Source organism: Pogona vitticeps, chromosome 1 (assembly GCF_051106095.1).
Source record: "Pogona vitticeps strain Pit_001003342236 chromosome 1, PviZW2.1, whole genome shotgun sequence".
NCBI lineage: Eukaryota > Metazoa > Chordata > Lepidosauria > Squamata > Agamidae > Pogona > Pogona vitticeps.
In genome coordinates this window covers 319,994,273-320,020,934 of record NC_135783.1, presented here as the reverse complement: position 1 = coordinate 320,020,934, position 26,662 = coordinate 319,994,273, and the positions used below count along the sequence as shown (strand labels likewise).

The 26,662-nt window shown below is 40.8% G+C and overlaps 1 protein-coding gene across 11 annotated transcripts in view; it reads right to left on the bottom strand.

The window, feature by feature from the left end:
* Positions 1 to 26,662, bottom strand: part of LOC110079107 (basic leucine zipper transcriptional factor ATF-like) — a 107,713-nt gene that overhangs the window by 5,360 nt on the left and 75,691 nt on the right. For 5 of the 11 annotated variants that reach the window (XM_020793914.3, XM_078392921.1, XM_020793906.3 and 2 more), the window contains 7 exons: positions 22,407 to 22,474; positions 19,492 to 19,595; positions 15,374 to 15,484; positions 14,287 to 14,392; positions 13,468 to 13,579; positions 11,826 to 11,881; positions 2,107 to 2,200 (listed from right to left, as the gene is read on the bottom strand). In XM_020793914.3, the coding sequence (XP_020649573.2) occupies positions 2,120 to 2,200; positions 11,826 to 11,881; positions 13,468 to 13,579; positions 14,287 to 14,392; positions 15,374 to 15,484; positions 19,492 to 19,595; positions 22,407 to 22,474 (638 nt within the window). In that variant the 3' untranslated portion in view covers positions 2,107 to 2,119. The remainder of the gene's footprint in view (positions 1 to 2,106; positions 2,201 to 11,825; positions 11,882 to 13,467; positions 13,580 to 14,286; positions 14,393 to 15,373; positions 15,485 to 19,491; positions 19,596 to 22,406; positions 22,475 to 26,662) is intronic. The other 6 variants (XR_002300562.3, XR_002300563.3, XM_020793908.3 and 3 more) reach the window with 3 other exon arrangements.

Sequence of the window (26,662 nt, the reverse complement as noted above, 5' to 3'; positions counted from 1 at the left end):
GTTTTTTAACCACTCTTTTTCAGTCCTTTAGGATTTTGCCCAATATTGGCAGTTCAGCTAATTGTCTCTAACCAAAGAAATCCTTCACTTGAGAATGGTGACCAATAAGTGCCTGAACATGTGTTTTGAGCCACAGCAGAAGATGAAACTGTAGGAAAGACAAAGAGCCAGACGATGCATATTCCAAATATGAGAGCAGCAAAGTATTAAGCAAGAGCAGGAAGGCTTCATCTTTAAAAGCCCAGGGTAACTGTGCAAAGCGAAACATTTTGTGAGTTGCACTAGCCATTTAAACCCCCTAAAGGCTCCAATCCAATGGCTATTTCAGCTGCAAAGCTTAATTGTGGGTAGGCAGGTGGTCAAACTTTGCAACAGAAGCTGAATTTAATGACTGTTTGGTTTGCTCCACAGGCAGTGCTTGGTCTCTTCTCCACCCATCTTGTTTGTAGGTACTAGATATCCGAGAGCAGAAGCCTCTCATTATCTACTGTAACATTTCCTGCTGAGCAAATAAGCACAAAATGTCAGATGCATGTTAAATGACAAAGTTAAGGATAACAGATTGTTTTCCAAACTCATTCTCAGTGCCTTCTCCTAATTAGGCAAGACAATCTCCTCCAGAAATAGTTTCCAAAAACAAAAGCCAGCTTTTTCTATCTGATCCAAGTGTAGGCAACTTAGGTGGGAGTATGTGCTATTTTTCAATCTACCTGATAATGCAGGAGCTTGCACTCCCCAGCGGGCGAACTGGAAACAGGCATAGACAAATTCACTCTTTACTTTCATTTAGCGGTTAACTGATAAATGATCAAAGATTTGATCTTGTGTCAGTTTTTTAAAAAATTAATTTTTAATTATATGTATGTAAGGAATGCATTAATCAAATGTATTGATTACATGTAATTCATTATTTTAAAAAACCATTCAGTATTTTATTTATTTAGTCTGGTTATTCAAATCGGTTGTACTTATTAAAGTACACAAGCTGAATGCCAACCATCACCATCAGGAAATTAAAGTTGTGTGGTTATTCAATCACCAAACGGTCCTTAAGCACAGACACATGTTAGGATGGAGGACAAACGATCTCCATGGAAGCTGTTTAATGATGAAACTCGAACAGCTATATCAGAAAACAGAAATACAGTATAATTATAGAAAAAGGAGTTAAAAAAAAGAAGAGTCCTATATGAATAAATGTCACTTGAAAAGGGAAACCTTATGGGGGCAAGGCAAGGTTTAGACAAGCAGCAAAGGCAGCTTCTGACATGCAGTTTGCCACTGATTTTCAGCAGCAATTGATGCTGCCAATTTTCACTAGAGATTGTGCTGCCAATTTTCTTTTCCTGGTGTAAAAATGGCTTGGGGGCTGTATGAGGCTCACAGGACATCTGGCCTCATTGCTAAAATTCTGGCTTCAGATTATTTGAAGAACAAACAGCTGCATTTATCTCCAGGTTTATATGAACATTACTTGGAGGCAGTGCTGTAATGGTGACTCTGATATCTCAGCAAGACGGTTCAACAGACCTCCCGCTGAAAAGTTGAGAGGCATATTGTCTCCAAGAAAAACCTTTTTTATTGTAAGGGGAAATGGTTCGACACACACCATTTCTATATAACTCCATAACCTACTTTTCTGCCAACACTGGTGGCTATTGCTAGACTTTGGAACTCATTTCCACAGGAAGCTGGATGGGCCAATTTTCCTCCTGTACTTCCCAGGCAGATAAAGACCTTTTCTTTTAAAAAAGCAGGATTTTGGGAAGAGAGCACAGGAAGGAGGCTTTTGCATGCTGTGCTCTTTTTTTAGCTTTTCTTTTATGTTTTTATACTGTTCTAAAATATTTCAATGCAGCATTTGTTTCAATGGGGTGTGTTTCATTGAGTTTTAACATTATAATTTATTGTATTCTTAGCCAAATCTGTGTTTTAGGCCCTGTATGAGCTTCTATACCTACTGAGAGAGAGAAAATTATTATTTTAAAAGTAAAATTGTATCATTCTTAGCTCTTAAATATTGCTTTCACATTAGCCCTGAAATCTGCCATTGATTTGGTGCTAGTGCAGCCTCACAAAAACTGCAGGCTGAGATGGTTCTCCTACCTTTATCAGAGAGTTATTGAGCAGGGGTGGGAAATGATGGGGTTAAGGCACATACTCCATAATTCATTATTTGACTCTTATTGCCCTGGAGTCTCTGTAAAAACAGCCACAAGTCACAATCCAGAAAGGAGCAGAACAAAAAAAAAAAAAAAAAAAAACAGGAAGGGGGCATTTATGGCTGGAAGAAAAAAGTGAGAAGTAGGACTGTAGACAAGTCAATCCATCCAGTCTCGATGGATCCATGAAAATGTGAGAGGGCTTTCAGTTCTATAAATGTACAAGGCAGTAGGAAATCTGATGAAGCCAGGATGAGGCCCTTTGCTCGCCTCATTTCTGTGAAGACATTTCACTTGAACCAGCAGCCCAGTAGGACCCCCTTGTGAGTTATTGGTCCCATAAATGAGATCAAAAACCACGAAACAGGAAAATCCAGGCCCCATTCACTCCCATTCGAAATTAAACTGCTTGAGTCAACACAGTTCCTGGGACATGAACTCTTGGCAGCCTGCACTTAAAATCTGTTTCGATTTTATTAAAAGGAATCACCTAATACCGTATCTTTACTGTTTAATGACTCAATTTTGGTAACGTAAGCCAAATTAATTATCTATAAGGAAACTGTTCTGTTCAAAGGACTAGAAAGGCCAATTATTAAACAACATAAGTTTATTTAAGTGAACAAAGAAAACATTTCTCTACAGTTTCATTTCTAAGCAACAGCATAATGGTTCAGCACCTTCTATAAAAATTAACTATTAAACAAAGCAAAAACTAAACTATAAACTAAGATAAGCAAACGATATTCTTACGCAGTCCATATTGTTGAATTAGGTTCCTTCGCTTGGATCAAAGAAATGCGACGCCATGTTTTCAGAATCCCAAAACTCTCTTCTCTCTCAAGTTACTTTTTCCAACCTCTTGTAAATTTCTCCAACCTGCCCCCTCCTGACATATTCAACCAATCATGAAGGCAAGAATTAGCATAGGGTACGCCCTACTTTCCCACCAACACCAAAGAATTGTTTATCATTCAGGTTAGAGATATTTTGACTCTGCCGTGTTTTCCTCTCCAGCTGCGGCGATAAGAAAAGCTGAAAATAACTACTAGTAATTTTCCAGAACTTAGCCTGTGTCAGACTCAAAATGGATTCCTCTATGGTTAAGACATGACTACATAACCCATCTCTAATTAGAAAAATACACTTCATCACACACCCCCGCTAAATTTCTTCTAAATTCAGAACAGTTATTCTGAGCTAATTTGAAGTAAATTGATAAAACAACTAGAAGTAAATGATTATATATGGATTATAACAAACAATATAGCAATACAACCTTTTGGCACATCATTCAGTTATACAAAAAGGAAACAAGCATGTTAGCTCATTAGCCACAGTAACTACTCCAACCGTCTTCCATCTTCTTTAGCGGTCAGGAACATCTGGATCTTCACAGTACATCCTGGAAAGTCCATCTGCCACCACATTTAGCTTTCCAGGTATATGTTGAACTTCAAAATCAAAATCCTGCAATGCTAAACTCCATCTTAACAATTTTTGGTTCTGAGACTTCATCTTTTGTAACCAGACTAAGGCTCTATGATCAGTTTGGAGTGTAAATTTACGCCCCCATAGATAAGGTCGTAAAAGATTAAGAGACCAATATATAGAAAGAGCCTCTTTTTCAAGGATTGCATAATGTCTCTCTCTTTCCAAGAGCTTTCTAGAGAAGTATGAGATAGGATATAGATTCCCATCCTCCCCTTGCTGTAACAAAATAGCTCCTAATCCAAATTCTGAAGCATCGGTTTGCAAAATGAAAGGCTTATCAAAATCAGGTGATTTCAGTATAGGGGCATGAATAATCTTCGCTTTTAAGGCCTCAAAAGCCCCTTGGCACTCGGGGGTCCAATTAACTTTGACAGGCTGTCTCTTCTTAGTTAGCTCTGTCAGAGGTGTAGCCAATTCACTGAAATCAGGGATGAATTTCCTGTAATAGCCAACTACACCTAAAAATGAACGCACTTGTTTCTTGGTTTTTGGAATAGGCCAATCATTGATAGCTTGAACTTTGGCTTGCAGAGTATGAATTTCACCTTGACCAACCAAATGACCCAAATATGTGACCTTCCCTTTCATCCATTGACATTTACTAGCTTTGACAGTAAGACCAGCTTGATGAATTCTAGACAATACAGTTTCAACATGAGACATATGAGAGTCAAAATCAGAACTGAAAATAGCAACATCATCCAGATAAGCACTAGCAAAAGGTAGACCTTTTAAAACTTTATCTATCATTCTCTGAAATGATGCTCCTGCGTTTTTCAATCCAAATGGTAGCCTTTTGAATCTAAAAGTGCCTACATGAGTGATAAAAGCGGTCTTATCTCGTGAATTTTCGGCTAAATCCAGCTGCCAGTAAGCATTCTTTAAGTCAATTATGCTGATAAAATTTGCTTTGGCCAATTTTTCAATTAAATGATCCATTCTAGGCAATGGATAAGGATCTGAAACAGTAACACTGTTTAACTTTCTGTAATCCACACAGAACCTTATCTCATCAAGAATCTTGCCAGTAGAATCTTTTTTCGAAACCAGAACCACTGGAGATGAGTATGGGGATGATGACTCCTCAATTACATCCAGAGATAACATCTTTTGTATCTCTTGCTCAATCCGTAGAGCATGATCACCAACTGCTCTGTATGGACTAGATCGAATTGGCTGACTATCGGTAGTGATAATTTCATGACTGACCAAATTTGTATAACCTGGCTTATCTGAAAAAACATCTTGATATTTCTCTAGGATTTGGTACAGCTTTCCCTTCTGGAGTGAGGTACCTGTCAAAACAAGGTTGTCAGACCAATCGCCAGCATCTTCTAATTCAGCTAGCATATCTACAGGCTCATATTCAGACTGATAACAAGCAACCTTATATTGCAAAACCATTGCAGTTCTGTCTTTATACAATTTCAACCTATTGACATGGTAACTTACAGGCTTTTTCTCAGAATTCAACATTTTTACTAAATAATTGTTATTCCCCAGTTTCTGTACCACTTCCCCTGGACCTTCCCAGCCAACCTCTAATTTAGAAGGTCTAAGGGGGTTTAAAACAAGAACCAAATCTCCCACATCAAATTCCCTGTGTCTGGAATGTCTGTCATGGTAGAGTTTCTGGGTTGATTGAGCATTTAGCAAATTGTCTTTGGCCAATTCTTGCACAGCTAACAGTTTTTCTTGCAGATTTCTGACAAAATCAGCAACTGGAACTGTGCTGCTTTTTACCACACCTTCCCAATCAGATTTCAGGAAATCCAAAGGTCCTTGTAGATTCCTCCCAAATACCACTTCACTTGGAGAGAAACCACCAAGAGAAGTGTGAGCAGAACTTCGATAAGCAAATAAAACAAATGGTAACAGATCGTCCCAAATGTTACCATACACCTGTACCATGGTCTTGATCATCCTCAGTAAGGTTTGTTGACCTCTCTCAATTAACCCATGACTTTCAGGATGATAGGCGGAGCTAAATTTTATTTCTATTCCACTAAGTTCACAAATTTTGTCCATTAAGGAGCTACGAAACGCCCCCGCCTGATCACAAATTATCTGAGATGGTACTCCAATACGTGAGCACAAGTCTATGATGATGCGTGCGATGGTGGAAGCTCTTAGATTACTCAACGCATAGGCCTCGATCCAACGACTAGCTTGGCAGATGAAAGAGATGATGTATTTCTTCTTAGACTTAGTTGGAACAAAAGGTCCCATGACATCCATTTGCAAACATTGGAAAACTTGATCAGGTATTTCCATTAAGAGCATTTCCGACTTCGTTTTATCGGTCTGATAACCTGTTTTTTGGCAATAGTCACATGAACTGACATAGTCCTTCACATTTTTGTTAATACCAGGCCAATAAAAATGCTGAGAAATTCTTTTTAAAGTTTTTTGCACACCTTGGTGACCACTAGATGGATTGTCATGAGCTAATTCAAGAATCCTCAGTCTGTATTCCTGTGGTACTACTAGCTGTTGTGTGGGTTGCATGTTCAAGTGTGATTTGGGATGATATTCTCTATACAAAAGTCCATTCTGGCCCCACACAAAGTTAACTTGCTGTGTTATTGGGTTTTGAGCATAGTCGTCTGCTTGTGCTCTCAAGGAAGCTAGTGAGGGATCAGTCATTTGCTTCACTTTAAACTCAGCTGACCCCATAGGCACTGATTCCTCTATTTCCACTTCTGTATTAGCTGCATTATCTTGTTCTGCCACTAGATGTTGCTGCTGGTCTAAGTTTGTAGTAGGGACAGCTTCATCAGAAACACTCCCAGTCTCTGCTTTCTGGGTTTGGGAACGGGTAACCACGTTAACAGCAGGACCTTCCTGACTCTGCTTAAAATTCAAATAGGTGAGGTCATTTCCCAGCAAGAAGTCAGGTTTCCCCTCATGAGTGAGGCAAAGTTTAGTACCACGCCAATTTTTGAACGATAATTCCACAAACGCGAGAGGAATATGTTGTTCTCCCGCCTCTCCTGAACCATAGGTCCTAATGGGTAACCTTAAATTGTCCAAAATCAGTTCTGGGTGCAAAAATTTTCGGGATATGGAAGAAAGTTCAGCACCAGAATCACTGTAAGCATTTAGAACCACCTGTTCCTTATCAGTATACAAAATCACCTCTTCAGAATAAGTCTTCATAGCCCATTCTTTCTGAGACTCAGGGATTACGCAACCCGGGTCCATTAGGGTATACTTTTTCCCCTGTGGAGACTGTCTTATAACTCCTGCTTGTTCTCCTCCACGAACGTCTAATATTTGAGGCACATAGTAATTTACCGCTGCCTGTCTATCACTGGCTAGTGAAGCAGTAGTACTCCCACTGGGTTGATTCTGTCTAGGCACTGTGCCCTTGAGTTGGTACTTGTTGACTCTCTGGGGTGTTAGGGCTTACCAGAGATACTTTGGGTGTGCCTCCCTTGGATTTGCGTGGCGCTGGTACCGGTGTCCTAACATCTGACTTCCTAGCTTGACTAGGGGGTCCTTGAGATAATGCACAGTCCTTTTGTAGATGAGGGCCACCGCATTTGAAACAAGCAAAAGTGGGTCTGCTTTGATTTGGAGCTAAACTCCTGCGCTGATCAGTTGAAGTCTGCCTATACTCTTGATGGTAAGGCTTTTTAAAGTCAGGCTGGCTTTGTCTCTTAGGTGCCTCTGCTCTAGGCGCCTCTGCTCTGGCTCTAGGCGCTGGTTCAGGCTTTCTAAACGATAACAGTTCGTCAGTCCTCAGCGCAAGGGATTGGAGGTCTTTAAATTCTCTCTCTAGTAAAGAACTCCTCAACTCTAAAGGGACCAAGTTCATAAATTGCTCCATGAATAATGCCTTTCTCATATCTGCTACAGATCTGATTTTCAAAGAGTCCAGCCATTGGTCTCCTAAAAATTCCAGCCTGTCAGCTAAAGCTGCATAACTCTCATTAGGCAGTTTTTTGATTTTCCTAAAATTCTGCCTCAATAGCTCTTTTGTATAACCATAGCGCTGTTTAATAACCCAAACTAATTCAGACCAATCATAATCTTCCTCAGTCACTTTGGCCACGATTGTGGCGAGTTGACCGGAAATTTGGGTACGAAGGAGTTTGGGAAGCCACTCTCTAGGTATCTCCAAATCTTGGCAAGATTGCTCGAAATTCTTAAGGAAGCTCAACACACAATCGCCCTCCTGGTATCTAGGTAGACTTCCCCTATCCACACTGGCTATAGAGTCTTTAATTGCCTGTTTGGCCTTTCTCTTTTCCTGCAGCTCTTGCACTTTTTGCTCCCTGCACTTATTCTTCACTTTCTCAGCCTGATTCAAAGTGTTAACAAACTCCTTTTGGGTCCTCACTAGATCTGCAACCAGCTGGGTCAGTTCCTCAGTCGCGGGCATCGGTGTGGGTGGATTTCGCCCCCCCGCACCAGACGGATTCTCACCAACGGCTTCCTCTGTAGGTCGGGGATGTTGCTCCTCCGCTCGCCCTCTGGAATCTCTCCGGCTTGGAATAGGCAATGGGTCAAACTCCTGGGGGTACCCAGCCATTTGTAAATCCAATTGGTCTTCTTCAACCGAATCTTCCACAATTGATTGCTCCCCCTCCGATTCCTCCATCAACAACCTCAATTCGCTGGATGTTTTCCTCCGGCCAGTTCTCCTCTCAGTAACATGCTGAGCCATGCTGACTGCTTGCAGCCGCTAAGCTGTAAACCTCCCACTGTTTCGGCAATAAATTACCGCCAGCCATAAAACTGCCCTGAAAACCCTGATAAGGTGCCGCGCCTTAGCTGTGCCTAGCAACGAAAAAGCTTACTTTAGAAATTTACACCTAGTCCTTTAACAGAATCCGCCCCCACAACTGACCCTTTTCAGCCAGGGCTTCAGTTGAAAAGAAATAGAGCAGAGAAAAAAGAAAAATATTTAACCAGTTAGCAGGACAACCCACGCTGTGTTGCTGCCTTGTTTCAAACTGAAAGCAGTCCGTGCCTGACCCTCAGCTTCAATTCACCACAGCATCTGGATAAATCCAAAGCAAACTGTGTGTAAAGAGAAAGCCCGGGTGTAACACTACTGAACTCAGGTTGCAAATCAGGCCCGTGGATCATCCCACCGCTGCCACCATGTGAGTTATTGGTCCCATAAATGAGATCAAAAACCACGAAACAGGAAAATCCAGGCCCCATTCACTCCCATTCGAAATTAAACTGCTTGAGTCAACACAGTTCCTGGGACATGAACTCTTGGCAGCCTGCACTTAAAATCTGTTTCGATTTTATTAAAAGGAATCACCTAATACCGTATCTTTACTGTTTAATGACTCAATTTTGGTAACGTAAGCCAAATTAATTATCTATAAGGAAACTGTTCTGTTCAAAGGACTAGAAAGGCCAATTATTAAACAACATAAGTTTATTTAAGTGAACAAAGAAAACATTTCTCTACAGTTTCATTTCTAAGCAACAGCATAATGGTTCAGCACCTTCTATAAAAATTAACTATTAAACAAAGCAAAAACTAAACTATAAACTAAGATAAGCAAACGATATTCTTACGCAGTCCATATTGTTGAATTAGGTTCCTTCGCTTGGATCAAAGAAATGCGACGCCATGTTTTCAGAATCCCAAAACTCTCTTCTCTCTCAAGTTACTTTTTCCAACCTCTTGTAAATTTCTCCAACCTGCCCCCTCCTGACATATTCAACCAATCATGAAGGCAAGAATTAGCATAGGGTACGCCCTACTTTCCCACCAACACCAAAGAATTGTTTATCATTCAGGTTAGAGATATTTTGACTCTGCCGTGTTTTCCTCTCCAGCTGCGGCGATAAGAAAAGCTGAAAATAACTACTAGTAATTTTCCAGAACTTAGCCTGTGTCAGACTCAAAATGGATTCGTCTATGGTTAAGACATGACTACATAACCCATCTCTAATTAGAAAAATACACTTCATCACACCCCTTATCTGTTGGATCAGCATCCGCTGAGTCACTTATCCATGGTCTGTCTGAAAATATTTTAAAATATTAAAAGAAAAATCCCCAAAATATAGTATATATTTCTAATTATGAAGTTAACAAAACTAGCCACTAGAGGGAACCAGAAACCATGCTATATATACAGCATTTTCTAGGTAAAGGTAAAGGTTCCCCTTGACAATTTTTTGTCCAGTCGTGTTCAACTCTAGGGAGCAGTGCTCATCCCCGTTTCCAAGCCATAGAGCCAGCGTTTTGTCCAAAGACAATCTTCCGTGGTCACATGGCCAGTGCGACTTAGACACAGAACGCTGTTACCTTCCCACCGAGGTGGTCCCTATTTATCTACTCGCATTTTGCATGCTTTCAAACCACTAGGTTGGCGGGAGCTGGGCCAAAGTGACGGGAGCTCACTCCGTCACGTGGATTCGATCTTACAACTGCTGGTCTTCTGACCCTGCAGCACAGGCTTCTGCGGTTTAGCCCGCAGCGCCACCATGTCCCTATCAGCATTTTCTATCCAGTAGCATTTGATGTAATTCATATTTTTCGGCCTCTGCAGGGGGCCTTGGAACCGGCACCCCACAGATATGGGCTTCTACTCTATACTAAATGTTCGCAAGTTAATATTTCTTGGGGAGGGGAAAGTAATTTCAATTGGAGAGTACAAAATCCATGAAAAAAGACAAAAACAATTCCAGACATACATTTTTTCACTCTTGCTAGTGGCTTATCACACCTACTCATGTTTCTGAATCATAATCTCACTTCTCTTCCAAGTGAGGTCATTATTTATGATAATGATGCATCAATATCATAATATTCATCAGATCTGGCAGTATGAGAATATCACTCTAGACTACATGAACCTAGTTCTGAGGGCCAGGCAATGCTTCTTCTATTCTACTGAACTCTAGATGATGACTGCAGAACAGAAATAAGCACAGTTACTACCAGTGCTTAGGATTTCACTAAGCAAAGCAGGTGCTTCTCCCATCTGTCCTGCTGTTGGGACTTCCCCCTTCCTGATAACAGTATTGGGCCATTTTCACACCCTTCACCCATTTTTCTGTGTCTTTGGCTTTACAGAGAAGAGCCTCACAATATGGAAAATGCTTTTTATCATCTCTCCAAGATATATCTGGACTCCCTTTATCAGTCTAAGACCATCCGACCAACAGTGGCAGATGCTGGGAATTATTTTTCAGCAATACCTGGAGGGTCACAGATTTCCCACTTCTAAGTTATGGGAATCTTTGATACTGTATACATATTTCAACCAACTGGCCCTTCATGTTGAATGTAGGTGACATGAATGGCCTCCTTCCTGGAAACATGAAGAAAATTAAAGAAATAAGCAGGCAGGTTGAAGGTAAAAGTTAGAATGATATTTCTTTTAAAAAATTGAAATCAGAAATTTCAATTTTCAGAATTCAGATTTTGCAACTAAAATCTGGATCCAAAATGAAGTTTGCCCCCATGATTTAAAATTATTGCTTGCTTGGTGTCCCATTCAAGCAGCCATGTGAGTATGCATGAATTTTTTTTTTACTAACTGCAGCTGCATACACATCCTTAAGCAGTGAGAACTACTGAAGATGAGCTATAAAATACAGTTAAAGATCAACTGCCAATATCAAATACAGACAAAAATTGAGCAACACCATGAACAAAGTTGGCAAAGATAAAAATCAGTTTTATCTTTGACTAGAACTTTTGGCTTGGTTTCTATGTGTAATAAATATTAAGCTTATATCAGCCCTGTTCCTCCTGAAAGGCAAGGCCATCCCAACCATTGCCCTCTCCATGTCTCTCTGATCCATGCCACAGTCTGCAACAAAGCTGAGGGTATGTACGATGGTGCCTGCAGCCAAAACAACAACACTCACTTGTTCATAGTTTAGTCTACTGACAACAGATTGTCACCTGTCTCAACCAAGTAAAAGGAGTCTTTTGTCCTCCAGATCTTTTGGACAGCCAATAGGTCCTGCCCCCTACAGCTGTGCCTACGTAGGTCTACTGACTCCTGGAGCTGAATCTAGCAGCAGCACTCAACTGTTAATAACTCGTACCTGGCACAGCTGAGACAACAGCCAAACTTCCCCAGGCTGGCACAACGGTTCAGCGCAACAGTTATGATCACAGCTCACAGGTGGGGCTTATGTTTGTAAGCTCCCAACACAAAAAATATATTGTGTACTCACAATCTGTTCATTATCCAAATTGGCCCGCTGTCTCCGAAGATCAGGCTTGATGAAACCTAAGGAAAAGTGGGAATTAAAATCAGAATCAAGAAACTGCTGCGCAGACGATAAGCAGCTGTCACACGGCATCAGACAACATCTGGTGCAATGCTTATGACTCAGAAAGGCCAAGGGAAGTAAGGAATGGTAGCAGAAAGATGATGCTTTAGAATTTATTTTAGAAAATGTCTTTCGATTCTGAAAGCAGTTTCCAGGTTAAAAGCACAAAAATATATTAAAACCAGCAGCACAAAAGAAAATATACAACTGTGTCTAGTTTAAAAATGTGTATGTACACTCATATGTCTGTGTGAACCTTGTGAAGGATAGAGGGACAGCCATGCCCACTGCTGGTAATTAGTCCCACGAGAGGTTTCCCAGACAGCTATCCAGAACTCAACCTGAAAATTCCCCCTACAACAGTTTTGCGTGCTTGCTACAACACAAGACTGCTTCTTCATCCTAGAAGAGGCATTCCTTCTTAGATGAGAAAGGAAAAAAGAAAACATTTACAGATACCCTGTTTTCCCAAAAATAAGACCTAACCTGAAAATAAGCCCTAGTATGATTTTTCAGGATGCATGTAATATACCGTATTTTTCTGTGTATAAAACACTTTTTCCTTTAAATAATTAAGAATAATTAAGCCCTTTGATCCCTGCTCTTCCATTCCTTTCGCTAAACTCCATGTCTTAGCAAAAGGAAGGGAAAAGCAAGGATCAAATTTTCTAATTTGGGGTCAGAAAAGGGGGGTCGTCTTATACACTGGGTCATCTTAAAATGGAAAAATATGGTAAGCCCTATCCCAAAAATAAGCCCCAGTTAAGTGAAACCCCGCCCTTCACCCTTGTGCAGCAACCAGAAGATGACATGACTGTATTTGAATAAATGTACTGTAGATGGTCGTACATGAAAATATAAAACATCCCCTGAAAACAAGCCCCAATGTGTTTTTTGGAGCAAAAATTAATATAAGATCCTGTCTTATTTTCGGGGAAACATGGTAGTGTTTATCATCTGCTATTTCTTTAGATATTTGCATTAAACTATATACAGTATGAAAGGGATGTGGTGGCGCTGCAGGCTAAACTGCAGAAGCCTGTGCTACAGGGTCAGAAGACCAAGCAGTCGTAAGATCAAATCCACACAACGGAGTGAGCGCCCGTCGCTTGTCCCAGCTCCTGCCAACCTAGCGGTTCGAAAGCATGCAAATGTGAGTAGATAAATAGGGACCACCTCGGTGGGAAGGTAAACAGCGTTCCGTGTCTAAGTCACACTGGCCATGTGACCACGGAAGATTGTCTTCGGACAAACGCTGGCTCTATGGCTTGGAAACGGGGATGAGCACTGCCCCCTAGAGTTGAACACGACTGGACAAAACTTGTCAAGGGGAACCTTTACCTTTACATATACAGACTGAAATCCTCTTGTGTACATTTTGCCAGTGGAAGGATGATGGCGCCACCAGCAGGGGGATATTTTTAATAATAAAAACTTCCCCCGTCTCTCTCATGGGATTAAACTTTGCACCCTAACTTAAACGAAGTTCCTACACCAAAGGAAGAATAAAGAGAGATTGGAGTATGTTGAGAAGTGTAGTTACCAGTTATAATAGTGCCGATGAACAAGAATACACAGAGGAAGATGTTTCCTGCTTCAGTCCCAAAGTGATCAATTATTTGTCCTTGGCTGATGGTGAAAATTATTCCAAAAATCTAATACAAAACATTTAAAACTGTTACAAAGGAGTTGAACAAATAAATGCTAATACCTTTGCTCAAATGCCCTAAATCGTTCCTTGCCTCTCTTGTTGCTGTTTCAGTTATATCATACCTCCTTCTGTAGATCTCATGCCCTGTCACTGTAAATAAAATAAAAGCTTGAAAAGCTTTGCTTTTGGGGGGAGTGTAACCCCATCCAGACTGGGTACTGCAAATAATCCCCTAATCTGGCAGGAGACAACCCGCCTCTAACAACAACTTCTCCATCTTGTTTGGATTCAATTTCAACTTGTTTGCCCTCATCCAGTCGGTTACTGAGAACAGACAACGGTCCAGGAGCTGAATGGCACCCAGTGAAGATGTTGTAAACAAAAAATAGAGCGATGTGTTGTCATCATATTGATGACAACACACCACAAATCTCCAAATGAGTCTCCCAGTGGCTTTACACAGATGCTGATTAAAACCCACGGGACACCATAGCATAGGATCCATGGAGATGATACAATCTTCCGCCACTGCACTTTCTGGATGCAGCTGTCAAGGAAGAACTGGAACCAGTGATGAACCAGGCCTCTGATCCCTAATCCTGAAAGTTGCTCCAGAAGGATACCATCACTGACAATATCAAAAAGCATCTAGAGACTAATCTGGTGTCTGAGAAGACATATACCTGTGATTGTTGTTGAAGAAGCACTAACCTGGGCAGATACATTAAGGAGACCAGATGATGTCCCTTCAGATTCCGGATATGTTAATTCTGCTGCAAGTTCAAAGCCCAGTGGCAGGTACCCTGTCATGAAAAAACTGCCATGCAAAATGTCAAAATAATTAGCTACAATATCAAGGTCAGGTCATTTAAATGTACAGAGCTACTACAGTTCCCATTTCTCGCAGAACTCATGAATACCCAGTTACAAAAAAACTACCTGTAATTCCTTTTGCTCTAACTAAAGCATATTTAAATTTCATTATGACTGCAACTTGATGAACTGTAATTTTGCCCCCTTTTCAATGTATCTTTTCAATGTTATTGTCTGTTTTCTCCCATCTTGGATCATTGTTTACTTAGTAATATATTGTTATGATTTTAAATTGTTAAATTGTTACATGATATGTTGTTAGCCGCCCAGAGTTCAGTAGTCTATATGACTAGATGAGCGGGCTATAAATTTAATTAATTAATTAATTAATTAATTAATTAATTAATTAATTAATTAATTAATTAATTAATTAATTAATTAATTAATTAATTAATTAATTAATTAATTAATTAATTAATTAATAAAATCTGTAAACTTAAGTCTATATGAATCATATTGTCTCACTACGTAGCTGTATTTTGCAGCATCGGCCACCAATTTGTAGCATTTTGATTTTTAAAGTAAAGTATTTTAGGTATTTTTTAATAACAAGAATGTAAAGATTTAAAGTTAATATGGGAGCTCCGAATTCTAACTGCAACTAATTACGGTAAGAAGTAACTTTCCATTCTCTGCTTTCTCCTGAGTCTCAAATGCACAGCCCCACCTCATTCCCACAGCATTTCACAAATCCCTGCTCTCCAGCAACAAGATGGTCACAGCCAGCAGAAGCAGGAAAGGTCACTGTGTGCTGGTGTGCAGACCTCACAACGGCCAAACATTCTTTGCTCATTGACATCTCCACTTCCCATGGAGAGAAGGGAGAGGTCTTTAATTCTGGTAAAAGGCAGCAACAAAATGCCTCAGAAGAACAACTATAAAAACTGATTCTAAATGATGGGGCCAAGGTAGGAAGAAAACTTACCCCAGGACACCTGCGGTCACAAAAACCACCCATAGATAGCCTAGATTCAGAGTAAAAGTATAGATCACCATGCCTACAAATGACATGATGTAAACCAACAGCGTTGTCTGCCTATAACAAAGAAAAGCATAATAGCATTAAGCCAGTGCTCCTACCCTATAGTCAACATTTCTCTTTCAACTCCCCAGCAACCCCTTATAAACCATGAAGCAAAATAAGCACATGCTTAGGCCATCAGCAATGGAAGTGGGCACCACAGAGGTATTTTCAGTGCCGGATTTACCATGAGCCATGTTGTAAATAGTTCACCCTCCTTAACAAACCACATCCATCCATCCATCCATCCATCCATCCATCCATCCATCCATCCATCCATCCATCCATCCATCCATCCATCCATCCATCCATCCATCCATCCATCCATCCATCCATCCATCCATGAGAATGAACCAGTAAAAGCTAAAAAGTATAAAGACTCATCTAGCAAGAAAACCTATGTTTTTAGGGAAATGATCAGTCACTGTTGTCATCATCGCTTGGTGTTCGTTTTTATTTTTACTTCTGTACAGTATTTTGGAAGGTTGGGTGGGGATATGGACAAAAAAAAACCCCTGCTGGTCTTTTAAACCTATGGCCTCTGCACTCTATGTGCAAGCCAAAGGAATAACAGCCACCGTTAAAAGCGTCGCAAAAGGATTTTTTAATCTCTTGTTTGAGGTTTTCAGTTTACAGAATCTGATTAAAATCTGTCTGCACTAATCAAAGTGTAAAAGCATAAGATCTAGCTGGAAGCTGATAATTTGATTATATGTATGATTCTGCATACAATCCATGGTTATTTTTTGCCATGTGCTATATGTGGCAATCTCCCCTGAAGCCCCTATTTTCTCAGGTCTTCACGAGGTTCTTGCCCTTCTTATTTCTTCGCTGCCACCAGGTATTGCTGTCTCAATACCATTCACTCCAGGAGACATGTGTACTTTTGAAACTTAACTCAGTTATTAGATCAGGGAAGTTAACATTTGATTAATATACAGTAGGTAAATCACAGGTTGCTAATCACTTGTATTAGAATCACTTCTACTTTAACTTTAAAGCTCTGTCAACTATCTGTTCCATTCAGCGTTCTGATCTCTAACTTGCTCTTAGTTCACTCTTAAGTTTCACACTGTCTCTCACTACCAGAATCTCTCTCCCAGGCTCCATACACCAGCCTTTATATCCAGCCCCCTCCCCCCTTGGCTCCACCTTCCGTCCTCTCATTGGCTCCTACTCCACTGTTCAGCTGTGACTGACAGGTGAGGGCAGGGCTGCTCGCTACACTATACAATTTAATTATCATATTTTCATGCATATAATGTGTGCATCATATTTTTTTCCAAGCCCTGTGATCTGCCACGTGCCGTATTCATAGGGGCATCATATTTTTTTCAGTGCTTAGGGCCTCCAAAGGTCTTAATCTGGCCCTGCTCCCCAGTCATATTTTATTACATTTTAATTAAGAGTCCATTAGCGGGGAGGGCAGGATACACAAATCTTATATGACAGCCTAAGAATATTTACATTTTTATTTTTACAACAGTCATAATTCCTGAACTTTCCATCGGAGGATCAACAAGATGCTACGCAGGAAGTTGTTCAAAAGCTAAGGCTAGACCTGTGGAGGGGCATCAAACTCCAGAGATGCCTCAATGTAGAGGCACAGCAGCAAACATTTCCTGAGTACTGACAGACTAAAGCAGCTGGACATGTGATAAGCCCCGGTCCCTATGAAACAGAAATAGGCTACTTGAGTGGAGCTATCTGATGCAAAGCTGATCCATTGTCCAAGTGGAAGAATCTGTCTGATTCCAAAATTCCTCAGCTAAAGTGAGGCAAGCATGTGAATAAAAGAACAGCAGCACATTGAAATGTTTCACTATGCATTTGTCTAGACAGCCGAAAACTCCTCTGAAGAAAGTGGGTGGCAGAAAGATCACTACCTTTACGCAACAGTAGAACTGGAATATGGCTCCCCCAGGGGAAAAGATGACACTTTGCTCCACTGCTGTGGCATAATCCATTTACTTTAGCCGCAGAGGCTGGAAAAGGCAGCCTTACTTTGCCAGCGGCAAAGGAAAATAAAAAGCTGTCTGCCTGAGTGTGCTGCCTGCAACAGAACACATGAAAGGCTTGTAAGAATCCGCCTGTTATTTCCATATGCAGCTTTGCCGCCCTTTTGCTCCCAGCTCTTGCAGCCGACTCACTTTTCTCACTTCTTCTACTGCAAGGACTAAAGGCTTTTGCGCACTCAAGTCACGGGAAAACAAGCCAGAGACAGGAGCAGAAGCAAGCTCAGCAGAACTCAAACACTTTCATCAGAATCGTTGGTCCCCAGGCAGATTCAGCAATATTCTCTCTCTCTCTCTCTCTCTCTCTCTCTCTCTCTCTCTCTCTCTCTCTCTCTCTCTCTCTCTCTCTCTCTCTCTCTCTCTCTCTCTCTCACACACACACACACACACACACACACACACACACACACACACACACCAAGAAAGAAGAACCCCACCTTATCCCTTCTTTCCCTTTTTTGTTCTAAGAGGCAATAATGCCATATGACACAAGAATTCAAACCTTACAGATCTATGTTTATATTTTGCTGCTGATTTCTCCTCCTTTCACCTTTCTGCCCCTGGAGTCTGCTTGTGCATGAATATAATCCGTCCCAGTAAAACTGGTGACTTTATGGTGTATTTCTTCCCTTTTTCACTGAAGAACCTTCAGCTCCCTCCAACCAAAGGCACAGTCCAATCCTTATGCTGAATATGGCCTTGGGGAAACTGAAAACCTGGAAAAATTCTGAGCAATCCAGATCAGCGACAACAAGCAGCCTCTTTGGGCAGCTGCCAGTAGCTCACTGCTGCTTTTGTTGCCTTGGGTCTCCTTTTCCATTGCTCCAACTATCACCAGACAGCCACCACTAGAAACGGCCCAAAACAAAGCTGCTGTGTCAGTGCAGACACAACTAGTAGAAATACATAAGAGGCCCCGATTTAGAACTGGAGACAGACAGTATGAGTCATTTGGCTGTCCACCAGCAGAGGGCAGCATATGCTGTCATGGCCCCACACAATCAGGCTAAGTCCCACACATGAAGTTGTTGTTTAGTCGTTAAGTCGTGTCCGACTCTTCGTGACCCCATGGACCAGAGCACGCCAGGCCCTCCTGAAAAGTCCTTCCCTGTGATACGCCTCAGAAAGAAGTTCATCTCATCTTCACCCCGCCTTCACTGTGCTTTCTAGCAGTCACCTCACGTTAAGATCGACCAGGTGTGAATACAAGTTGAATAAATACAGTGGTGCTTCGCTAGACAGTTACCCCGCATGACAGTTTTTCCGCTAGACATTGACTTTTTGCGATTGCTATAGCAATTCGCAAAATAGTGATTCCTATGGGGAATTTCACTGGACAATGGTCCATGCTTTGCAAACCGATTTTCGCTAGACGACGATTTTGACAGCTCCCTCCGTGCTTGCAAAACAGGTGTTTTCGGGACCTAAGCTTTGCAAGACAGTGATTTAAACAGCTGATCGGCGTTTCGCAAAGCGGCTTTCCTATGGCTAATCTTCACTAGACAGGTTTCAATGCATTCCAATGGGGAAATGCTTTTCGCTAGACAATGATTTTGCTAAACAGCTATTTCAGTGGAACGGATTATCATCGTCTAGCGAGGCACCACTGTACATGGGTGAATACAAGCTGAAGCTTTTTTGAAAACCCTGCATACTGCAATACAAATACTGTAGCTAAAAAAAGAAGTCATCTTAATGGGTGGTCGCTAGCACAGGAGAAAAGGAGGAGGAGGAGGAAATAGGGACCTAGCAAAATATTCTATACCAGGCCTACACACGGATTCAGAACTGTCAGTATTGACCAGAGCTTCGAACATTATTATTTTTTAAAAAAAATAACTAGCTAAAATAACTCATTCTTTGTTGCATTATGAGTGAGAGAGATTTGTTCCATTACATTTTTGTTGCCTCTTTAAAAAACAAAACACCTGAATATATAAAAATGGCCAAGAATTACCCCAAGGGATCACTGCCCCCCCCCAAAAGCTAATAGCCTGGGAGACTTACTTATAGGTTTTGGTTCTGTCCAACCAGAGGCCAGTGATCAACGCTCCGACCATGCCTGCCACTACAATGGTGAGCCCGATTCTGCCAGCATTCTGCTCTTCTCCCTGCAGCGACAAACAGGTATGCAGTGCAGTCAGGAAATAAAAAGCTGAAGGGTTGAGCAGATAATTGCAAAATTCTCATTATCTTTCAGTAAACGTCTCAAACTAAATCTGCACACAGGCAGCAGACTCCCTAAGCCTCCATGTAGACAGAACTGCCAACACCGAGAGCCACTGCAATACAGTAGATAAGAATATCTGCATGATACCGAGGCAGAAGTGGTTCAAGTGCTCCCTGAATGACTCGTGGGTGGATCAAAATATTAGACTAGCTTTCCTCCTTGTTGAGAGGACAGCAGGAGATCAGAGAGAACCAGACGTGTCACTTAAGAGCTCAGAAGAAGAGTGAAATACGTGGATGGGCCCTCGGGCCACTTTTCTCACACACCCTGGACCCAGGTGTGAGCCGCATCTTTACCAAAAATGAAAGAAGGATTATTTTAAAAACTGTAAATACCGAACAAAGTGTCCCATGATATTCTGATTAGCGAGCTAACTAGGTGTGGACTGGATAGAATAACTGTCAAGCCGAGGCACTGTTGGTTACAGCATTGTACGCCAAGAGCGCTTAATGACTCTTTCTCAAACTGGGAGGAGGTAACAAGTGGGGTACCCCCAACACTCAGTTTTTCTTAATGCCTTGGATGAAGGAGTGCAGGGAATACTTAACAAATTTTCTGATGACACAGAATTGAGTAGAATATCTTGGAAGACAGAAACGTAATTCAAAAAGATCTTGATAAGCTTGAGCACTGGGTTGTCCAGCAGAGTACCGTGGACACCACACTTGAAGAAGGATGCGAACAAACTGGAGCACATTCAGAGGAGGGCAACAAAGATGACCAGGGGACTGGATACCAAGCTCTATGAAGAAAGACTTAAAGAACTGGACATGTTTAGCTTTGGGGAGATATGATGGCACTTTCCAAATACTTGAGAAATTGTCATACAGAGGAGGGGCAGGGTCTGTTCTCGATCACCCCAGAGTGCAGGACATGTAATAATGGGCTCAAGCTACAGGAAGCCAGATTTTGGCTGAATATCAGGAAAAACTTCTTAACTGTTAGAGCAGTACAGTAATGGAACCAATTACCTCAGAAGATTGTGAGCACTCCAATACTAGGGACATTCAAGAGAAAACTGGACAATTATCTGTCAGATCTGCTTTGATTTGGGTTCCTACATTGAGCAGGGGGGGTTGGACTTGATGGTCTTATAGGCTCCTTCCAACTCATTTATTCTATGAAATAAAATTTCCAGCAACAATAAGTGTTCAAGTACTGATCCAAAACTTCCCAAACTAGGCAGGGGCCACATGTGGCCTGCTTGCTGTCGTCGTCATCTTCATGTTCGTCTTCTTCTTCTTAAATATAGCTTTATGTCTTGCCTGTACCCCATGCTTTTAAAGCCTGGCTGCCTCTGCATGGTAAAGGCATGCTTTCCTATGTGAAATTTAAAGAATTTCTCACTTCAAATGTGATTGAAATGCAAAAAGATGAAATCTATAGTGCCATTAAAAATGCCTCTCTGATTTTCCACTGTGCATTAAAAACAAACAAACATATTCACTAACAGAATAAGAAGCTCAAGCATGTTTTAAGCCTCCTTTTGTTGAGTTTCACCTTAGTAAAAAATCTCCATAATAGGGTATGGTACCTCTATTGGTTGGCTGAAGCAAAAGTGACAAAGATTGTTATGCTACCCGGGCAAGTAAAAAAAAACCCAAAAAACTGTTATAACATATATAGCCCAGTTTGACAAATGCACAAAGCACTAGCCAGAATTTCAGGAATGCATACGGTATATAGTATAGACACAAGGTTGAAGGTGAGTAAGTGAAAAGAGATTAAATGCAGTGAGCAAAATCCTCTTGAGTAAATTTATGCTAGTAGAATCTGACAATGTCATCATCCAGTGCCATTTAATTTAAATCAATAGAAAGTTTCCTAACCACCTCTTTCAGGCTCTGAGGCTCTCTGAGAATCCCTTTTGGGCACCTTAGGCTTGTGGTGGTGGGGAGCCTTTCATAGTAATGAATCATAGCTGGAGGGACCTGGACCAGCAGCAGTGATTTTTGGCTATTAAAGGCTCCCTCACCCCCTCCATCCTAAGGCTTCCCTGAGAGTCATGGGGAGCATTGGAATCTGAAGATGGGAGGGAGGAAGCTTTCAATTGATTTAAAATGTTTTTATCAGTGCCAAAGGATGACATCATCAGCTTCTGCCATTGCAAATTTATGCCAATAAAATTTTGGCTAGGGGGTCCCAAAATTAACAATTACATTGTTAATCTTTTCAGAGGAAATGCAAAAAAAATCCCCAGATGCAGGTGAGCTGCAGCTGGCAAATGTTTATGCCAAATAATACTTGCTGGCTTTCAGATGCAACTAGACTTTATTGTTGTATCAATAATTATGTCTTAGGTTTCATTAAAGGCAAATATCACTGGTATTGGAAATCAACTCTGAGTGCTCAGTGGAAGGACAGATCCTGAAGCTGAGGCTCCATTATTTTGGCCATCTCATGAGAAGAGAAGACTTCCTGGAAATGTCACTGATGTTGGGAAAGTGCAAAGGCAAGAGGAGAAGGGGACGACAGAGGACAAGATGGTTGTACAGTGTCATCGAAGCTACCAACATGAATTTGACATTACTTCGGGAGGCAGTGGAAGATAGGAGGGCCTGGCGTACTCTGGTCCATGGAGTCACAAAGAGTCAGATATGACTTAATGACTAAACAATAACTGATTATGCAGCAAGAGACAGTATTCTTAATGTCAATTCAGTACAAACTAGCTGAACAGAGAGTCACTTACTGGATAGTTTATCACCACCATGCGGTTCAGCATTGTTGAGAGTGCATAGAAGCAGCCTGTGTTCAAGCCTGCAAGGTAGAGACACAGCACAGAATTGGTATGCTTATTATAAACAGAAGATGAAGAACTGGTAATTGCCCCCTGACCATCCAATGAGCTCAAAAGCAGATTGGGATATGATATCCTCCCAATAACTTCAGTCACACTTAGATTGGCATCATTCTGTGCACAATCTTGGTAGAGATCTTGAGATATTTCCTGTATGCACAGTATGCATATGCATGTACACACACACACAAAAAAAAAACCTCCTGTAACTGAGCTGGTTGTCTATGTTTATGAAAATGTAATGCTGAAATAAAAGTATTTAACTGGAGCGATGATGAGGACATTGGTTAGAACAAATGTCATTCATTGATATGGGGTTTTTTATTTATGAAAATGCAACAACATTAAAATGTTGGGACAATGAAGAGGATGTCAGTTTAGAGCAGCTGTTCAGGACACACTCAACAATATCAAAACAGTTCTTTCATCAAAAAGATATAAGCTTTTTCCATAAGTATAGAAACATGAAAAAGCTAGACATTGGTTCCAATACAGTGCAGATTACATCATTTCTACACAGTGTTCTACAAGAGACATCACGAGTAACTGGATATATATATATATATATATATATATTTAAGTAAAAACAAAATAAAAAGTTTAAAAATGTAAAAAATTAAAAGAACAACTAAAAAAGACAAAAACGTGGTGGCACCTTAAAAACTGGAGGTTTTTTTAATGTGAACTTTCATGGGCAAGTCCATTTTGTCAGACATCTCCACTCTACCCAGATGAATCCAGTGCCTTTCAAGTATGTGTGTGTACACATACATACATACATGTATACACTAATGATCGTTTACACTGAGTCGTCTCAAGTTCACCTGGTAATGCACATTTTTTTACAGCAGCACAAACATTTCCTGCTTATATACTTCTCTAATAAGTCACAGACTTGTACTCCAACCCATAGGAACTACCTCACCCAAATCATAACATTTTAGTCAAAACAGGTGTTGGGTCATTCTTAATTGGTATTCCACAAAATCTTCTTTCTCTCAAGAAAGAACTTAAGCTAGTCATTAGGACCAACTGCACAAAATTCTCAGGATAAACCCAAGTCAATAAACGGTTCTCCACAGTTCCTTGAACATCCAAATAAGAGGTGCACCAAGTTTCCCAGCATGAAGTTTATCACAGTTCTCACTCAGATGGGGACAATTTGTATAACCTGCATTTGTTACATTTATATTGCACCTTTGTTGAAAAACGTGCCCACTGCCAGCTAGTAGCAAGAAAATAGCCAGAAAAGGAGAGTATTATAAAATGTATACTAGAATATAAAACCAGAATCAGTAAAAACCAGTCAACAAAGATAATCTAGCCAGAGGTATTCTACCATATTTTCACATTCTCCTATTTTGGAATGGAAACGGCCTTGATTATTCTATGGGATTGCTCTTGCTCAGCAAAGCAGAAGGTCTGATCCTGTTGATTCTCTAGGAGCTCTCAGTATCATAGTGAGGACCATGGTATTGTTACAGACAAGATTTCAGGCTTGGGCATTGTACATATTGGACAGAATCCTGTTGGCACAGCTCCATATGCATAAGGCTGATGATGTTATCAGCCAGAACCTTTAATTTTTGTTTAAGTTTCCTCCCCACCCCATTTTACCAGATTCTGAAACCTCCCAGATATCTCTTTTGACCTGAAGAAGTCTTCGGGGTCCTCAGTACAGAGAGGAGCCTTTGATCTCCAAAAATTGCCACCAACAATCCCAGTCTGGTAGGAGGACTGGCCATGGCAATTTCTGGACATTAAAGATGTTGGTTCCTCCTGTCCCAAGGACCCCAAAGGCTTCCCTAGGTCAAAAGGGATCACCAGGGAGCTTCAAAACATGGGATGAATAGGAAACTTTTTATTTTTAAACAAAGGCCATGGCTGATGACCTTATTAGCTTTACGCATGCAGAGCTATACCAAGAACAGGATTCCAGGCATTGTACCACAATATCAACGGATCCAAAATATTAATGTTAATAGGGGCTAATGAGAATAATCCTATTACAATACGTCTGTGTGAGTTACACTAGTTTCCACTCTATTTCCATGGCCAGTTCAAAGGTCTTCTGGTCTGTTTGTACACCCAAATTGATATTTAAAGCTCTAACACACTTGCAAGAACACACACACATTTATACTCTTCTTCAGAGGCCCTTCTCCAGATTGTCTCACCTAATGAAGTACATACCAAAAGGTGGCTCTTGATGTTGATCATGGAATGCCCTCCCTAGACCAATTTACCTGCCCCCTTTGTTAGGAAATTAAGAGGTGGAGACATTTTCATTTTCTCAGGTTTTTAGTGTCTTTGAAATCTGGAAACACATTATTCTGCTCCACTCCCCTGGATTTTATGCTACAGTTGCATTAATGTTAGGCTGCTCTGTGTTGGTATTTATGACCATTTTACAATAGGCTTCAGCTTTTATATGAATTGTTTTTAGTATAAACTGATTGCATGTTTTTAATCATATGCCATGAAGGATAATTTTACTTTCTTGGATTGTGACTGACCAGGCTGCCTGGAATATCCTGGGAATTATAGACCCAAAAAGAACATTTTCCAAATCTCTGATGTTAGTGCTTAGCCCGGAGGCTTACACTGAAGGGAACTACTCAGAGTATTTGATTAAATGAGTGGTCCAGAAATGCTATAAATATACATATAAACAAAGAAGGTACTTTTTTGGGAGTAGAGGAACCTCTCTTGAAATCCAAACCACACCCTGCAAAGGTTCTTTCCACAAACCATGACAAGAGGGCAGCCAGGTTTCTTCATCTGAGGAAGGAGAAGGAGGGTTAAACTGGGTACAGTATGCCGATTCATGTTTTTTACAGTGACAGGATAAACTTTCTGCCTTTCTTACCACAAGAGGGTAATGGATGATGCTGAAAATCATCTGTTTTGAAATGACACCTTCTATTTGAAATAAGTGAACACTTCTGCCCCTTTCCTAGTGGGATAGCTGTGTCAGTCTCTTGTGGCAAAAATCACAGCCCACTTCATCTGATGGATGAAACATTATTCAGATTGTAAAATATAGGTACATAAGATGTATGCGTATGTACACACACACACACACACACACACACACACACACACACACACACACACACACACACACACACACACACACACACACACACACACACACACACAAAGACTGAGTGATCTAAGAGCAATGAGGTCAGAGAGAAATTACTGCCAGTAATCATTACATTATTATCACTCCTAGTTAAGACTGTTCAAATACCGAGGTAGTAGGTGTCTCTCCTTATCAAAGCTCGGGAGGGAGGGAGGACTTTGGAAGACAGCAGGATAGGAATGATGCGAAGGGAAGAGTCATGTGCAAACACACCTCATAAGCCATTAAAAATCAAGTGTCAGTTTAATCCACTAATTTGCATTATAGCTCCCCTTTGAAGGTTTTAGCTCTATTTATATTAAACCACCCATCATCTCAAGGATGTCTTTGATAAGAGGAACAGTAATCTAACCATTATGGGGATTATAACTAATACATTGGAGTATACTTAAGTTTCCCTCTTTAAGACTTCTCTTTTCAGTTCTGTCCAGTGTTCTTAAAGTAGAGGTAGGAAATGTGTGATCCCAGACTCCCCAATATTGCCCCTTATGCTCACCGCAATGAAAAACTTTCTACATGGAAAATTTCAGTTGTTCCTTCAGAAACTTCCAGAGGGTGAAATTGGCTAGTTAAAGGGGATTTTGCCCTTCTCTCCTACTGTTTTTGGCTCCAGCTAGGGTTTTTCTCCCCCAAACTGGATCTCTTGGTCACAAGTTTTGATTGAAAAAGGATGGAGAAATACCGCTGAAGTCCCACCAAAATGAAAACTGGATACGGGCCCCATCTGTCTTAAAGCAATCAAATGCTTTTTCTTCAAGCTTGCAGAAAAACTTAATAAAAGAGGTGTGCTTTTGTGTCTGTGTTTGTGTTTCTACAAAGCAAGGGTGGGCAACTTCAGCACCCTGAGACACCAACTTCTGCCCCCAGAACCCAGTAGGCAATGAAGCAACCCTGAAAATGGTATGAAAATTGAGTATGAAAACTCAAAGCCAAATATTACTGAAGTCTACTTTCAACTTCATTTTTGTGAATGCATGTTCAATGGGTTGAAGGCACTGTA